Genomic DNA, 18,624 nt, shown 5'->3' on the forward strand with positions numbered 1-18,624 from the left:
CACCAGCACCTCCCAGCAGAAGATTCAGGTGTTGAAGGCAAGTATTTTGTGCCAATTGTCATGTAGAGAATAGCATTCTCAAATTCCTTCCCTCCTCCAGAACACAGTCCCCTTTTATCCTCTAAATGCAAATGCAGCAATTAAAGCTTTCCTCTAGGTTTTTTATTGAATTAGGTTTCCAAGTTAAACTCATTCTCTGAACTATATGCAATGAATTACGGCAGGTGAATGTAATTAAGATATCTATGGCTTGACTATAATCAGCCTTCTTCTCAAGCATATATTTTGTGCAGCTTTGTACTGTACTGAAGAACATGCCATACTGTACATCAGTATACAGTGAATGCACACTAACACACTCCATGATATTTTCCCAGGATTTACTCTACACCTTCCTTTTCCAAGCTTATTGAACCTTTCTGCTTTCAATCCTGTGAAGTATGATGCCTCGTTCATAAGTAAGGAAACTGGAGTCATTCGACCAAAAAATTCTTTGGCAGGGCCAAAAAATAACCCCTAAAGCCTTGTGCCTATTCTATAAGACCCTTTTGCCATCCAGTTTACTGAATGGGCAAATCCGCACACAAATACACAAACAGAAGTTAAATACGTTGCAGTTATACAACTGCTGACTTTGTCTTTGCTCCTGATGCTTTCAGCTTCCACTCTAACGCTAGCATCGCTGCCATCCTAGAGGAAGGCAATGTATCAGAGTCAACTTATGATACGAATCATTTCATGAACAGCATGAAAAATGACAGCCTCTTTCCAAACAATGCAAGCTGGCATGGGAGCACCTGATGACAGGAACAATTGACCACCACCCCCTCTCTCCAGAGGAGGAGATTTTATTCACTTACAGTCTGTGTCCTCCTCCTTTCTCTGCCATAGCAGTGAGAAGGAACAAATCTCAGTTTGGGGTGTTGGAGCAGCTGATAAGATATCTGGGTTTGCCAGTATTGCATGAGCAGGCTGCATCAGTTATTACCAGGAGTGTGCATGAATGGGAGAAGAGTCTCCAGCAACGATCACATCAACAAAAAGAATCACCCCGGAGCAGCTCCATTCATGGGCACATTGGTAGAAGCTGGAATTAGCTTGTTCAATTGCAGCTCACTGAAGTATTATTCTCCAGTGCAGGGAGAATACATCGTTTGTTAGAACGGCTGTAGTAGAGCCAGTATGTAATCCAGGAGACCTTGTGGCAAGGTCTTTGGGGCAAGCATGCTCTTTTCTCATATCTGAATGCATCCAGCACAATGCAGTCCTGGTTTGTAAGCAGGGCTCCACAGTGCAAACTGATATAAATCACTGGGATCAGTGTTTTGCAGTGCAAAGAGCAGGGCTGGAAAGTTTGACTTTAGCAGTGTTTATAATCTGTATGAACTATTTTTGCCACTATAATAAGCAGTGGTGGCAGAGCCGTGGTGACCTACAGTTCCCATGCTTGTTACCACAACTGCAGCATCTATACATCTAGTGCCCAGAATGAGCAGAAGGGCAAGGTGCACTGAAGGGACGAGATGCTGATTTCCAATGATGAAGCAAGTTCTCTGTTCTGGAGAAAGATTCATGGCTCTACTGACCTCAGAGATGTTTCACCTTTATACAGGAGCAAAAGTCTTAGCTAATGATTTAGCAAAGCACTTTTTTGTCATATTTAAGACCAGACCGGAATTGCATATCAGCTCAGCAGTGACTTTAAATGGCATTATGATTCTCACCTCCTTCTTGTTCCGGGAAATTGCATTTGGATCTATTGATCCCAGGGACAGGTTTGGAAGAACAAAGTTGAGCACTTTAGCTGCAAAAACCTGTGAAAGGGAAAGCAAGTAGTTAGAGGGCTAGTTAAAGCAAGAGAGAGAAAACACAGAGGGCCAAAATCTTAGCTGATGGGAATCAGCACTGAAGTTAAATAGTAAAGAAATATCATCTGACAGTGGAGAAGGATCTGGCCTATATTTAAACTATTTGTCATAAAGGGAAAGGATGTAAACTGCTCCTGGAATCAGGCACTGGATGTGCAAGCTGCTTTCAACTGTTCAACTGCAACACCACAACTCTACTGTACCTTCTCTTTTCCTATTCTCAAGTTGTTTTCAATGAAGGCCTCAGTTAAGCATTTATTTTAGAAAAAAAAAAAAGTTGTTTATTTTCCTCTGCGGGCCTGGAGCTTGCTGTTGTTCATGGCCTCTCCTTGCTGTCACACCTCTGATTTCAAGCTGCAGAGCATAAGTGATATTCTGTGCAATTTGTGGTAGATGCCTACACTGCACTCTTTTTGATAAGCTTATTCTCAGGGGAATGTGCAAATAAACAACAGCAAAATGTGCATGCACTGGCTAAGGAAATCTATTGCTCACTTGTCTCCTGGGAAAGAAAGACAAAAGCCTTCAGCAGCCCAAACCCCTGGCAGAAGAAAGGGTAACATCTTTCATTTCAATTACAATCTACCAGTTCCGTGATACCAGGATTCTGCTCTGATCTTTGACAGCTGTCTTTAATTAAGTGATCACCATTTAAGTCAAAAAAAAAAAAAAAAAAAAGTAATTAGTGTGTGTTGGTCTATTTCACAGCCCTTTTGTTAGCACACCTAGTGCTTGTGAGGTGCCCTGTCGCCTGTGTGCTCAGTTTCTGCTCATGTGCAACGCTTCTAAAGCGCTCGCTGACATTTCAGCTCTCAGATGATACGTGACAGAGTAATTATGACATTAGAGGAACAATGCAAGGTTGAAATCAAAGGCATCTAGGAGTGAAAAGCAGTGAAGTCTCATAGCAGGTTTGAGAATACCAGTGTGCTTCAGGGTGGACATAATCAAGGAAATTTTGTCCAAGTCTGCAAGTATTTCAAACTCCTCACTGACCATGACACTGTGTGGGCAAGATTAAGTTTTACGGAGGTGATTGGATTTGGACCAATAAAATTTCACAGAATCATAGAATCATTATGGTTGGAAAAGACCTTCAAGACCATCAAGTTCAACCGTAAACCCTTTAACATCCTGCCTGCTAACCCGGCTCCCTAAGTGCCCCATCTACACGTTCCTTGAACACTATAATACACAATAAACATGAAGCTTTCTTCACATAAGCAGCAATGCACCAGCCTATCAACATGCTGAAGGCAGGGCAGATACAACAAGGAGAGGACTCAGTACGCGCCTTATCTTCAGAATCTTCCTTTTTGGAGACAACCTAAACAGCCTTTTGTCAGATTTACTCTGGTCATTTTTCTATTTTAATGATCTATGCTTATTATCATAATTTCACAGGTTGGTGATGATCATGACTGTGATATACTTTGGCAATGTTCCTGAGTTTTAAAAAACAGTCAAAGAAATGACTGAACCCAAGTATAGCAGTATATACTGGTCTGGGTTGCTGATTTAAATTTCTAGTGTCCAGCTGCTCAAGAGAAGAACCAGCCTCATACACGGATGAGGCAGATGTACCTACACACATCTATACTCCCTGCCTGCCTAAAAATAATGATTACTTATGTGCAGAAAGAACTAATCTTGGTCAAAAGAACCAATTGTGAAAGGACTCTGTCCCGTTCCAAGGGTTTTCAGATATGCAGGAAATGTTACATTCCCTTTAATGCTTAGTATTGCCTTAAAATTCAGATGCAATTTTGATGATTTGTAGAGTCAAGAACATGGCCAATAAAGTTTCATGTTTTAACCAAGAGGCCACAAGGTTTCCCTGAGCCTTTGCTGATTTTGTGAGCACTGTAGTATCATTTATAACATAGTGGGCTCTAATTAAAAGCTGCGTTATTCAACCGCCGGCTATATGTGCTACCTAAAGAGTTTATCTCCCTGTTGGTTCAAAGAGGAAATGTCATTTCTTGAGAAAATAGCTCTCAAGTGGTCAAGGAAAGTTAAAACAATAATGACATTATTACTGGTTAGGCTCAGGACGATACTCTTGGGTAATGGTTATTAGAGTTCTTTCAGGCCAACAGCAGTGTGTCAGATCATTTAATACTTCGCTTTCTATTACAAAAAATCTCAGGAAAATATAGGAATAGATAGCTGAACATTGCCTTTTGACTGGAAGTGTAACTTAAGGATAATTTTGTAATTTTTGCACTAGTTTAACCATGCAGGTGCTTTACAGCATAGACACTTTTCTTCTGCATGGAATAATCCCTTCGTCCCCTAAGTCTCTGCATGCTTATTTATCTCTCCCATGACCTCTGCTCACTACATGGCTTGTGTGAATGCTTTTAAGTTCATTTCAGCTACAAATGAGCTCGAGTAACAAAGATGGGATGGCTGAACTGTTCAAGTTAGCCAGCCTCATTTCGATGGAGCCAAAGCTCTCTAGGAGAGACACTTTAATGAGCTACGGAGATTAGCTAAAGGGCAGCTAGAACAGTCACACCAAAAAGGATATACCTCCATACTAAGCTACCCGATTGGTGCTTGTCAGGATCAACATGTTTCTTTGAAACCGCAAAGATCACAGAAAAGCCAAAATTTGTAAGAATCTGCAATTTAGGACTTCCTTCCAGTTTGACGGTGTCTTTAAAGACACTTCTCTGCATTATTACTGTGTGCAAATTCAACCTGAAGGACTGGAACACTAATCTAAGAGACCCCCAGGAATTGGATCAGTCTGATACTCATTTGGTTTGGAAAGCAATAGATCAGTAAAAGGCCAAGTGGAAAAAAACCAACAGGCAGAGAATTTTGTATGCCCAGTCTTTAAGGCATAGGCTGGATGCTAGTATAGTAATTATTAGGGAACAACTCCTAGGTTTCAGAGGTTGTCCTATTTTAAAGTGCTTCATCTGAAAAGCAGCAGCACTTTGACCTTTATTCTGCTGTTTCTCAGCACATGTAATTCATGCCTTTCTTTTTGAATCCTTCCTAATTGTGAAGATTTGGAGCCAAGTCCTGCCCAGCTTAGCCGAGAAGGTAAAAAGTAAACAGCAAGGTCCCTTGCTCTTCAGTGCAGGTGGAAAGAGCAGGTAGGTGCCTCTGTTGGGACACAATATTTACAAGGCACTGATGAAACTGTGTTTCTCTAAAGCGCAGAACTGGTTTCTCCAGCATGTTCTCTGTGGAGACATATCCTGCTTCAGGCAGGCCTGGTTCAGCAGCCACTGAAGTTATTTCTCACACCAACGGAGGGATCCAGCATGGAGTCTGACCCACTGCTATTGTTGCCTTGAGCCCTCGTTTGTTTAGGCCAAGGTAAATTCTTGCTCAGCTGGAAAGCTGCCTAGCGAGTGGATGAATGCAATGCCCTTGGGAAATGGCTCAGGGCCTAGGAGCCCTATCTGTTCCAAGGGGAAAGCCCAAAGCCTTTGTGTCTCAAAGGCACAAAACACCAGTGAAATGTCCTTTGGCTCGCAGAGGGAAAAAGCACACAAGGGTTTTCAGCTCAGCTTTCTCAGAAATGGTGGCTTACACAGGAATACTCAGCCTGTTCTCATTCCTCCCTCTTCCACATACCTTTTCAGCTCCATGACTGACTGCAAGTAAATTTGACACAGCAAATACTTCAACAATAAATATTTTTTATCCGTTTTGAGAGGCAACAAAAGATATAAAAGACAGGAAAACAACACTTTGAACTTGAGTTATTTAAACTGGCAGACTCAATGGAAAGAGACCCTATAAACATTCACAAAATACTTCAGTTATGACAGTACAGTTTCCTATACTGAAATTAAGCCACTACCTGATACTAATCTACAAGAAACCAGACTTCATCAGTACCAGTTCCTGCAGAACTTGCTAGTCTTTATTTCTGTAAGGGTTTTACATCTAACATGGCAAAATACATAGCTCCAGAATAGCTTTTTCCCTGCTTTCCTTGATTCCGGTAGAAATAGAAGCCTATTAGTACCTCTCAAATTTAGACTATACAATCTTTTCTTTCAGAACAGTAAAGAGGGAGAAATAGTTTAGGAGTACATTAAAATAAGAAGCGAGGCCTAGAGAATCTAGGAACAAAAGTTAAAGGAATGAGAACTGCGGGAATGAGATGTTGTGTTCTTGGTTTAACTGGCCCTTCCCTTTGCTTCCTGTTTCTGTTAGGATTGTTGTTTATTATTTTAGAAACACAGAAATGAGGAGAGCAAAAGCGAGAGGGTCAATTTCCTAGCAGAATTTCCCTGGAGAAGGACAGACCGGGCAGTGCAAATTTTCATCAGAAATAACTCAGGAAAAGAGATGAGAATGGGAAAGGGTATAGCCTAGCTGTAAGCTAAAGAAGGTATTTCTCTATGTGGACAAGAACTAATTATTGTACCAAGCCAAGTTAGCATAGTGATGCTTTAGCTGGAGGCCTTCTTTGAGGGCAGTGAGTGATTCCTGGGACTGAAGAGCTACAGTTTTGTTCAGAAATTGGTCACCCTGTAAATGCCAAAAATATCCATGGCCTGACTTAGCCAAAGCCTGTGTTGCAACTATACCAGACTCTGCATGAGTCAGGAAGAAAACTGTAGGAGAAGGGAAAGGACAGTAGTGTGTAGGCTGTAAAGGGTGTGGTGAAGAAAGCACAGTCTGCTACCACCTCCTCAGGTGGCATCGTTCTCTGACTCCTAGTTAAATATCCTTCCCTGGGCTGGAGTTCAAAACTCAACTTCCCCTCTGAAAAATAAGCAGGAGTGTGGGGGAGACAGTTAGAAGAAAAGTATTGACTGGCATTCAGGTGGTGCAGATCTAAATAGGGTTTTGCATTTTAAGGATAGAAGCCTTAAAGCATTTCCTTCAGTGGAAGACGTGACCAAGTGCAATGCAGATTTGCTCTTACCTTGATGGGTGTAGCGACTTCTGGGCTGGCTACCACTAAAGGAGAGATTAACAGCATGCCTGAAAACTCACTGGGTCTCTCACTAGCTGTCAGAATGGAGATGGCTCCCCCCTGTAATGCAAAATAAGAGCCCACAACTTAATACAGATGCAAACATCTCATTTATGCAGTAATCCTGCTACTGGAAGGGTTCTAGACCAAACAACCAAACAGTTCTTCCCTCAGTGAGACTGAAATGTGATCGGAGAGAAAGACTAGAGAATTAGGGTCACTAAAAGCAAAATGACTGAACTAGGTTGATTTTTGCTGGGGAGAGGGCATCTGATTTTTGCTTTTATGTTGTAAAACCCATCACATCACATTGAATAAAACTGTGTGCAATATCAGTGAATTCTCTAGAATGTCTTAAATCCGCCTTGGTTAAGAGGGCTAAAAAGAACAATCCAAATGTTCAGGTGGGACTGAAAAAAACAGACTGAGACTTATTTTGAGTTGGGTGGGACAAATTGGTGCTGCATCCGGAAAAAGGGGACATGCAGAGCAGTGAAGCAGGACTTGCTCTGTGCCTGTGGCACTGGTAACAGCACCACGAAGGCTTTCATCAGGAATGCTAAAGTAACAGCTAACTACTCAAAGCTAAATATTCTTCTTTTCAGTGTCCACAACCTCTCCAGCCCTCCAGTGCTGTGCCACAAGCTGACCAGCTAAAACTCAAGCATCCTTGCAGGTTCCTTTGAGCTGAACACTGGTCAGGCTGGGTCCTCCTGTGTGTCCATCACTGGCGGGGGGTGGGAAGAGCAGAGGAGGGGCACTTGGCACGCTTGCCCAGGCAAGTTTGCAGAGGATTAGTTGCCAAGGGAAATGTTTGGTGAACTTCCACGCTGCTGAGGAACCAGGGGCTTGTTAAATGGAGCGGCAGCCAGAAGAGTCTCAAAGACCTCACTGGGAAATTAGCTCCTTGTTATAGAGGCTTTGGAGCACAGTGAGCACTTAAGAACATGCCATGCGTTCTTATGTAAGAACACTTGTTTATCTGAGCATGGGCTGAATCCCAAAGTACTTATTCATTTTTCTCTCCTCTGGAAAGGGAAGGAGAGAAGATCAATGACATCAATGGGAATATTGCTAGCTTGAATAAAAGGATTTAGCCCGTGCTGTCAGAATCAGACTTCAGATCTGTTCACCAGCTCAGTGCCTTTGTTTTTGCAGCCCTAATCCTTGGTACATTTTCCTGTAAGGTTGTTTAACAGAATGAGGCTACAGGGAATTTTTGTACTTCATCCTCGATCCACTCGCAAAGCTTTGGAGGGCTTAACCTTCTGCTTACTGGCTAAAATGAAATGAGAAATCCAATGCTGCAGGGAAGTGGTGGGATTTGGCTAGGTACTTACCATGAGTAAATAGTCCTATTAAAAAATAGTCCCACCATTGTAAAGGGCACTAATGATGGCCATGATCCAGACAGAAAAGTTAAGGACTGAGTGTATTCAAGAAGGATCTTACAGGATAAGGTATGTTGGCAAATCACAGTTTATAAAGTTGGTGGTGAGCTTGCTTGTAGTTTGCTTTTCCTTCTGTGTGATGAGTTCATCCTTGTTGTCCAGAACAGTACTACAGTGGCATGGCACATATCCTGGATGGTGCTAGGAAGTGTAGAGGAAAGGGTGCTTACCATGGAGTGTCCCAGAATGAGAATGGGGAGGCCAGGATGCTCCTTCTTCATGAGATCAATGTGCTGCAAGCTGTCCCTGATGAAGACGTGGAAATCTGACACAACCATACGATCACCCTCGCTCTGTCCATGGCCAACTGCAGGGGGAAGGAAAGCATACATCTGAATCATTCAAAGCAATGGTCACGTTCAAGAAATGCTTTATCAGAAACATGCCTGCTGGGCTTTCTTAACTCAACCTCCTCCTGCAGTCAGTTCTCAACAGAGAGACTACTGCAGAAGTGCAAAGAGTCTGCCCAGAGACAGGAGAGGGGAGCCTGCCTTGCTGGACAAGTAGAAGGTCTCTGATCCTGGCAAATGGATTTTTCCCCCAGAGATCACAGTTACTGGGGTCTGAGGGCTCACCACACAGTAAGAATTGCAGTGTTGAGTCTTGGCAAGAAACAGAAAATTCTGAAAACCGGATAGACTCACTATAAACTTACCAGGCCCTAGATGCAGCTTTCCCCAATAACCTGGGAGTGTGTGTGAGCTTTGCAGTGTCCTGCCTTTTCCCACCACTACTCTAGAGCACCGAGTGAGCTGGAAATCTTCCCTGCTAGCATTTCCAGGGCTCTTGGCTGAAGATCCCAAGTATGAGTTGTTGCAATTCTCTGTAACGGGAATATATTGAGTGGTATGCTCCTCCTAAACTAGTGTTAATGGAAGCTATACTGCACCTGCACGATGTTAGCTTAGTCTGTTGCTGGGAATTATCTTGTCTGATCAAAGGGAAGGGAGAGGCTAAAACTGGGGATGATGAGTTACTATGGAAACAGCAGCAGCTCTGTTAGAGGTGGAGTCAGCAATATCCAGAAACAGAGTCCCAGGCAATTTTGAGCTTGCAAAGGCTTGAAATGAAAACCACCTCTGGGAAGCAGTTTGTATGATGAGCTGACATACTGTTATTTATCAAGAATAGAATTCTTCCTTAAAAAGAGTCTCCTTGCATGGAACATTAGCCAGATGGCATTCTAGGTTGTGTCCTTTTAATACCTCCTCTCTTCTCCTCCAAGAAACCAAGCTTCCTTCAAAAGATAATGAGTTTCCTCAAAGTTTGAATCTCCCACATGAAAAAGCTGCAGGGCAAGTAACTAAGACTGCTTTTGTAAAATGAAAGGCATCTGCATAGCCAAACATCGACACAGTCAAGAATATCACGACGTTTTTCTTTAATCTTTTGCCTTCAGAGCTATTAAGAATGAAAGGTCAGATGCATCCTTGATGAAAGCCTCTTTGCTTCAGGTTTTTAATGAGAATAAATCTGCCTTAGTGGTTCCATAGTGCAGGTTTTAAGAAAATTGGTGAAAACACGGAACTCTCCATGAAAACCAGGAACTGCAACTAATGAGAGACTGCTCAGAACAGAAGCGAGACAGGGACAGGTCAGAGACGTGTCGTGAGTATCAGGGCCCCAGGAATCCCCCGTATCAACTCTCCTCCTGGTATCCCTAGTTGAAAGAGAGCAATGTCTAAATGAGGAGGCTTTTGAGATGCTCATCTGCAAAGGTCTATGATTATCAGTACATATCTGCAGGGTACACTTGATTTTTGAAATATATTGCCCGGTTTCATAGCTAACCTGGATGGTTCACTGCTAATAATTGTGCATTTGCAGCAGTTCAGTGACAGGCTGTTTCAGGTTGTGTGCACTGAGATAATTATGGGCATCCTTTCCTATAGGCAAGCCTTGAAAAATGAGAATCTACAACACTTTTTTTTTAAATTGTAAATCTAGAATTAGGAGATGGAAGCCTCCCTGTCCAACCAAACACACCGCTGTAAAACAACAAACTTTGCTCAATCTTTAGATCATTCAGATTCAGATCAAGGTAAAGACTGCAGGCATCTGTCCCAGAATGTAATACTTATTACACTCTTTTGCCCTCTGTATTTTCTGCATGAACTTGTTCAGACTGCAGCTCTACCACTGTAGAGACAGAACAGTAACTCGCCATCAGTCCTGTCTGAAAGCACCAGAGCGCGTGACATAAGCACGTGATTCCATCTATGATTATTTCTATGATTATTTCTATTATATTCTGTGATTATAGATCCTCCAAAGCTACACACCTCCCTGGATGTTTCAGAGATATTGCAGAGGTGACACATTTGAGTTGTGAGATATATGGGCACTGTGTTTTCACCATGTAGATATCCCTCTGTCTGCATCAAGGATCCCAGGGGCCTTACAAGTCTCTCTCCATTCCTCAAGTCCCATATCCTCATATGTTGTAGGGTCTTGCTCTTGAAAGCCACTCCAAAGCAGCCAGACCCTTCAGCTACCATCTGTTCACACTCTTCAAAAGATTTTACATACTGGTCAGACTGGAGAGATGCTAAAGAAATGTCAATAAAAAGCATGGCACAATTTGACACTCCCTGCCCTTCAGTGGAGGCCAAATGGGATCTCACTCAAGAGCCGGGACAGATTCGTTCATGCAAGGGGAGCCACGCTGTGGGCTTCACCTGCCACTCTTGGCTCTTGCTGGTGGCTCATTGCCAGCATGATGCCTTTTTGGTGAGGACACGGACAAATAGCATAGCTGAAGAAGTCAATTCTTAAATATATTAAAGTAGATCAGCATTACCCGAAGAGGAGAGCCTAGAAGTGCCCCTCTCCATTCACTCTATAGACGTTGCTGCATTAGCACTCAGCCCTGAGACGTTAAGGGGCTGGATAAGCAGAACAGCTTTGTCTAAAAAGTTTGACTTGCATATGGGGAAAAAGGAAGGCAGAAGCTGCTGGATAGCTCCTTTCCTGGACAAAGACTTTTGTTTTTTAAATTGCAGAATTAGGTGGAAGGAAAATGAGTTGCTGCTTTGACAAGTTTTATCTCTTCTCAGTGCTACACTGCATTCTCTCTGGAGGGGGCGGAAGGTTCAAATCTTGTCAAATTGCACAAATTAGTGATGGAAAAGTCTCTCTGGGCTGTACCCCACCTGAGCGGGGGACTGTCTTGCAAGACAGCGAGTTTGCTTCTCCTGATCTCAAATGTTCTCTGCTCTGAAGCTTCCATTCCTTTCTTTCAGAGCTCAGGCAAATGTTATCCTAACTTCATCCTGTTCTTCTCTGCTTTCTTTTCCAAGGCCTTGTCCACCCTCAGATATTTGTAGCACTTTTGTTCTCACACCCAGCTTTTATATAAGTTGTAAGCTATATGCATTCCTTTCTCTTTCCCAGATGCCAAACCCTCCACGACAAAGGCACAGACTAATCCTTCATTGCTCAGGTGAGGCACAAATTGCTTTTCAAAGCTTCAGCTGGAATGTTTTCCGATAGAAGATGAGGTGGCAGAGGAAATGCAGGGTCAGAGGTTGGCTTCAGCTATGCTGCTGTGAATTTCCTCATTTCAGCAGTGTTTCTCAAAGCTTACAGTCATAGGAGAGCAGAAGTTTCATGCCATATTCTTTTTTCAGTCTTTGTTCCCTCTCCGTTATGGAAAAATCCTAAAGTGGAGAGAGAGGACATGAAAAATCTGCCTGGGGATCGATAAATCTCTACGCAGAACCTGGATCTTGACTTTCCTTTGTGGGAAAGGGAATGGTTTGGATCCATTTCTACTGCACGGGTGAGAACACCATCACAAACATCCATGAAGTCTGCAACGTTTCTAACCAACTGATGGCAGAAACAACTGGGAAGAATACAGCTTGACTCCTGCTTCACACTGTGCATTTGTTTTCCTCTCTATATATGTAACCCCAAGATTTTAAAGTGGGAGAAAACTGGGCAGGTTAGGAAAAGTTGGAGCACTCTAAGTCTACTATGCTCTCTGAGCACAAATGCAATGCAATGGCACTAACATTGCCATTGTGCAATGCAATGGCACTAACAGAAAAGCTTGGCACCGTAAATCCTTAGCAGCAGTTAAAGGTGACTGCTGCAAAGTCAGTCATTAACGTGCCACAGCTCTCGTCTTGCAGAATCCTGCACCTGAGGGACACTTCTTAATCATGTCAGAGGGGACCCCCAGCAAGGCTCAGTGCAGTGCCTGGTTTCATAAGGCAGAGCGTGGTTGCATTCAGTTCCCAAAGGAGCCATTGGAGGCTGGAAAATGTGATTTTACTGCCTCAGCACCGGCCCTGCAGTAGCAGCAGGTAGCAGTCCCTTACAGCACTCCTGCTGCCATGCTCAGCAGTGGGGTAGGTGCAAAGGAAGAACTTTCCTTACAGACCACGCTGAGCTCAAGCTGAAGACCCCCTTATCTCACCGCCTCCTTGGTCAGTGATCTTACTGGAGAGATTTTTCTGAAAAGTCCATTTGATACAATCTCTGAATGTCTTTTAGGAGGTACTTACATGAATATTATGCATTTATTTATTTATTATCTGTTGGATGACTGCTTTATCCCTGAAAACCTCCGTTTTCTGCCCCAAATCTGAAAAGTTAGTGGCTCCTAGTTGATACATATTATCCTTGGACACATTAGGTTGGGACCATCTAGCCCTCATCCTTCTTGTTCCTCATCTCTCTGAGCAGGCAATGCTATTGCTGAAAGACATGACAAACATGTCCTCCCCTGCTGCTAAACTATCTGAGTTAGGAAAAAAAATGATAATTAAAGGATCTCACAGACGGTTTTACTCCGCAGGTGGCCCAAGTGGAGCAGCAATGCTGGGCCTGAAGCCTGTGGGAGGCTGATGCTGATGACAGAAATTTGGCTGGCTCTTCCAGTGCGCAAGGTGTGCATGTGCCAACCTAATCCCTCTCTTGCGACCTGCATAGGCCGGAGCAGGTTGCAGGCTTGCTCAGCCGGGGCCCTCAATGTGACACAGCGAGGTTTGCAGCGATGCTGCTGTGGGAAGGCTCTGCTTTGGAGGCTCATGTTGATACCCAGCACCCACAGCCTGGGAGCCCTTGCTAGGTCTCTGCCACCTACCAAATGCATCCGGGTGCACAGGCAGAACCAGTCCCGGGAGGAGCAGCCAATGCAACCGCAACGACACTGCGGCTCTAAGTCTTCAGCCTACACCCCTGAATTTGTCTTTGCAACTTCTTGCCGCCCTTCAACCCATTTCTGTGCAACACAGACCGTGGCCCATGGAGATGTCAGATATGATCCTCTGCATATGTTTAAAAGTGTTTAAACTGGCGCTGAAAAGGACAGCTAGGATGCAATGTGCTGGTGGTTATATTTAAAAGCAGGAGAGGAAGCAGGTAAAAAGTTTTCATGGGTGCTTTAGGTTTGTAAGAGAGTGTATCAGCATTAATTAAGTAGTGTCTCATTGGCATTATGGCACTGGGTTTTCTTAATAGCTCTTTTCTTAATAGGCCATCTATTTAAACTCCTCTTGAGCAAGGACTGCACTTTGTTGCATCTGTGCAACATCGGGCACTGTGGGGTGTCATCACAGACCCCAATGCTGGGTGCTGCAAGAACTAAAAGTAATAATCAACTCTAATCCCAGATTGTGAAGTAGCATGTTTATACAAAGGAGAAGCTAGGAGAAAGCATATATATGGAGGATGTGCGTGAGGCAACACAAGACAGCACTCAAAAGGGCTGTACATATTAAAAAGTTCTGTGAAGCCTTGATTTGCTGGTTTGTTTTTTATGGTTTGATAAAACAGGCTAAAGAACTAATAAACACTTGAAATTGTCAGAAGTTAACTACTGAACAAACTACATTTAGTTTATAGTGAATCAAGTGCATACTCTTTTCAACGAGTAAAGCTCATTACTTAAGCACACTGGATTTCAAAGCTCCCGATGCTTAAATATTTGCTTAACAAGCAGTACATCTAATCCATTGTTGAGCCACACAAACAACTGAAGCAACAGGAAGAAGATTCCAGGCAGGACAATCAACATCTGGGAAAGTCAACAAGCAGCCTTTATCATGAGCACCACACCAAGCAAATGTTCCACCCACAGAACAAATGGACACAGGAAGCACCTCAACTTTCTCTGTAAAGACTCCTCCTCGGAAAGGTGGTTTTCTTGTTCTGAGAACCCTCTTATAACAAAAACAAATGCAAGAAGAGCTTGTTCTGTTTATTCTTCCCCTGTCTTCTTTCACTCCCAAACCAAGGCAAACCTGGCACATGAAGTAAATTCAGTAGGGTCTACTGCCCATAAAGGTAGTCTTCCCACCCCATATCCCTGATAGCACCTTTCAAACTTTAGTGCCTCCCTCCTTGCAACACCCACAACAGAGGTAACACATACTGCTCTCCCCATATTGCACAGAGATGGAGAAGAAAGGCCATAAAGAGCCATGTGACCCAGGCGACCAGCAGTGTCAGTTGTCCCAGGATATGCCATGCGACCATGACCCTGCTGCTGCCTAGCTTAGCTGATCACAGGCTATCCTACAGTGTGCTTTGTACATTATCCTTTCCAAGGAGGCACTCAAAGAATGTCTGATCTAGTGTTACCCATACCCCATGTCTCATCCTCTCCCACAGTTTTCCATAGGAAGAAAAACCAGTACTTAGGCTGAAAAAGACAGCTGTGGAGGGCTCTAGCTGCTCCCGTCATCTGGACCATGAGGGTCCAGGGCCATAGAGTAAACTGCTCTACATATAAACAATCTTTAGACTGATAGAAATGATAGAAACACCTGTGGAAGGTGTTTGCAAGAGGACTACCTCCCCAGTCAGATGGAAAGTATGGGGACTGAGGGGAGAGGTTTTACCTTAGCCACTGGTTCCATCTTTCTTTTCTTCAAGGTTCTGAAATATTTTTCAACACGTGCTTATCCTCAGTAACTCTTGCCCTCATTTCTCTGTGTGGATAGAAGTCCTCAGTATCCCTTCTTTCATACCAACTGTGTACATACAAATCCTGAGGACAGTGGGATGCCCATGATAATGGGCACATAAGAGCATTAGATATGGTACCCAAGAGAAGCATCTCTCCACCTTTGGTGCTCTAGATACTGACCATGTACATGAGAATTGCAGATGGATTCTATCTTGTATCAAAAGAGGGTCTGTTATTGAACACATGAGTCCATCACCTCCCCTTTTCTCTCTCAAATTAGGAAAACAATTTTCCTTTCAGCTTTTACTGGACAGGTTTTCTTCTCTTGCCTCACACAAAGAGTGCAGCAGGCTGAAAGCCTCCTCCCACATCAGAGACACATTTGCAGAGCCAAGTTATTTTTAGAATAGTGCACACAGAGATATATTGTTTGTTGTCTCAGTTAAGGAAAAAAGAAAAAAGAAACAGGCAAATTTCTATACCAAAATCATTTGCGTCTTATTGCTATCATGCAGAGAAGTAATGTGTTGCTGAAGCCCGTTAAAATCTTTGCTGTACTCTAGAAATGACAAACAAAATGACCTGGTACATATCAGAAGAGACATTAATTTTGCCTGACAAGGCAAACTGTTTCTGTCGATGTTAAGAGCCGATTCATCCCTAATGGATTCGAGCATGGTTCTTTTGGTTTTAGAAGGCTTGCCCATTTCCTTTGCTGCTGCTGGATTTGGCTCTGAAATTCACATTCTTAAAAGTCTCCCTGGAACCTCATGCTGTTCATGAAAACATGCTCAAAAAAACAACATCTGAGTGTTGTGTTGCAAAATAATGAGGACTTCATAGGTTGCATTTACAAACTGCAGGCACTATGGCCAGACTAGCGATCCTGTAAGCGATCTCCTGGGACATCCTTTAATGAAGGGAGGCAAGATCCTCTGAAAACCTGCAGTACCACTGCAGTCACTACCTGTGTGGCCCGTGTTAGTGCAGTTTTCTCACCCACCACTTCAGCTTTGGGAAGGCTCATGACAGAAAGGAGTACGGAATCCACATCCTTTTCCACAAAGCTCCGAAGCAACCAAGTTCCACTTTCCTCCTCAACTACTGCAATGCTATCTCCCAAACCAGCCCTGTGTGCTGCCCACATGAATATTATGGAAAAGCTCAGCTGGAGGGAATGCCTCTCGATGACAGTCAATGATGTGAAAACACTGCCCAAAGGTGACCCAGGTAGCTGAGCAGCTGCTGAGCTCCATTGCAAAAGAGCTTCTTTCTGGTGATGCACGAAGCAATTCCTGTCTACTCTCTTCTCCCACAGAATGAAAACCACACTAGAAATGTAAGATGTATAATCCGTGATGCAAACTCTATGCTGCCTCGAAGCAGTTTTTTAACCAGACAGTAAGTGGTTGTATTCAAGGCCCTGTAATACTTTTCAACTTTTATTCTTGCAATGTTACACTGAGATTCCTCTGTTTTCTGCGTAACATACCTTTGCCTGAAGCATAGAGAGCATAGAAAGGTTGCTTTGTCTAGCATCAAAGTTGCTCTACAAAGATTTACACTAGGAAATTGGGGGTGACATAAAAGCAGTGCCAGCTCTTAGTTAACGAAGAACAATTCCATGGGTTTTGCTGAAGTTAATTCAAGTTCTCACTGGTTCATTTGATTTATATGATGCTGATCACTTAAGAACAGCACAGGACCTCTGTTAACCTCTTAAGAACACCACAGGATCTCTGCTGTGTTCTTTACATATGACTTAACAATTAACTAGTGGTAGTGGAGTTTTACACTCACTGGGAGTGGAGACACCACCTTTGTAGTAGCCAAGGAAAATCTATTTTAATTTATCTTAAAAAATATGTATAAAGGATACTTTTCTTCTCTTTAGCACCATAAAAATCCAGAAAAGAGTGTAAATTGTGTTTTTCTTCCCATAGGAAAACAAGAATGAAAGTCCACTTGGATTAACTTTATGATTCAAGGTCCAGCTTTAATACGCTTTCAAACAGCTGGGGCACCAATTCAAAATGTCAGGATTTTCAATGAAAAAGCCCGAGCAGCAGAGGAACAGCACACTCCCCTTCCCCTTTGCTGCCCATTTATTTCAAAGCACTGCTGGCATGTGGCTTGGCTCTCCAACACGCACATGCTATTAAGTCCTAAATGACAGCTTGTTTAACTAGAAAACATTTCCATTTTTCCCTAACAAAGGCCATTCATTTCTTGCTCTTCTGTTTGGTTAAAGATGGTTTGGTTTGCCCTGCTTGCAAGTTTGCACAACCCGCCCGATTGTTCGCTGGGAGCGAGCGCGGCGAGTTAATGAGCCACCTCTTGATGCGGGAGCAGGGAGCTCGCCCAGCGGCTGCAAGGCCAGCAGCACGCCGGCCACCCTGCAGAACCCACACGTGTGCCTTGAGGATCCCTGCATACACAATCCAAAACAATTGGATCGATTAATCTCAGCAAAGACAGCCTTAATTATCCCCAGCTAGCACTAGATTAGACATCAAGAAATAAAGAGGAGAGGAAAGCTGGAACATGGGAATGTGCAGTAACTTCTCTGCTGCTGGCTCAGGTCTTGCGGGAAAGGCACAACTTCCTTTCAAGCTATCTTCAAAAGGTTCCCTGCCATGCAGACCACCCACTGGGAACTCATATTAATAACAAAATGAGTTTAAAAGAACCATTCCTCACCCAATATATTTATATGTTAAAATAAACACACGCTCCCATATACAGCAAGGGCTCCCAGTGGGTTCTGTTTAGTCTGTGAGATTTTTGGCACTGGAATATATCATTTCTCTATTTCAAAGCAATCTTGGCACTGGATTTTGGTTATATAATTCTAAAGCAATTGGCAAACGAATAAGAAGGATGTTTCTTAAAAGTGGGAGGCATGTTCTAAGATACTGGCAAGGTGTTTTACAAATTAATCTGCCAAAAGGTTTTTTGCAAACTAGAGCTCCCAAACTCTTGTGTTCAGGATCCCACCGGGCTGCACTTTTAGTCCTCACAGGGCCTGTCTGAAGCAAGCTCAGAAGAACATTTTTCTCATAGAATTATGGAGGTTTTGGCTTTTTGCACTGCCGCATGGTGACCAGGTAATGGTCAGACTAGATTTGTCCCCATTCCTGACAAGGCGTGAAGGAAACACCACTCTCCCAGAGCTGACAGCCTTTTACACCCCTTTTGTACAAGCTCGTTGAATAAACACTCAGGTGCAGGTGGAATATTTGAAATAAGGAGAAAGGCAAGGGTATGTGCTTTCCGAGACCCAACTGGGATCTGCTCTTCCCATCAATGCAATTAAAAAAAAACCAACAAAAAATCCCTTTCTGATTAAGCAGGCCTGATGAGGAAGGCTCCTGGGTGGGACAGAACTGCTTGGTGTGCCAGAATAGAGCCCAATGGTTGCCAGTTGGCTCA

General features: G+C 43.3%; 1 protein-coding gene across 1 annotated transcript in view; it reads right to left on the reverse strand.

Annotated features, from left to right (window-relative positions):
* Positions 1–18,624, reverse strand: part of MGLL (monoglyceride lipase) — a 65,105-nt gene that overhangs the window by 9,007 nt on the left and 37,474 nt on the right. The window contains exons 4-6 of the mRNA XM_026052536.1: positions 8,444–8,580; positions 6,772–6,882; positions 1,725–1,814 (exon numbers count right to left, since the gene is read on the reverse strand). Of these exons, the coding sequence (XP_025908321.1) occupies positions 1,725–1,814; positions 6,772–6,882; positions 8,444–8,580 (338 nt within the window). The remainder of the gene's footprint in view (positions 1–1,724; positions 1,815–6,771; positions 6,883–8,443; positions 8,581–18,624) is intronic.

The sequence above is a fragment of the Nothoprocta perdicaria genome, unplaced genomic scaffold (genome assembly GCF_003342845.1).
Source record: "Nothoprocta perdicaria isolate Ctin4 unplaced genomic scaffold, notPer1 scaffold_9, whole genome shotgun sequence".
NCBI classification, from domain to species: domain Eukaryota; kingdom Metazoa; phylum Chordata; class Aves; order Tinamiformes; family Tinamidae; genus Nothoprocta; species Nothoprocta perdicaria.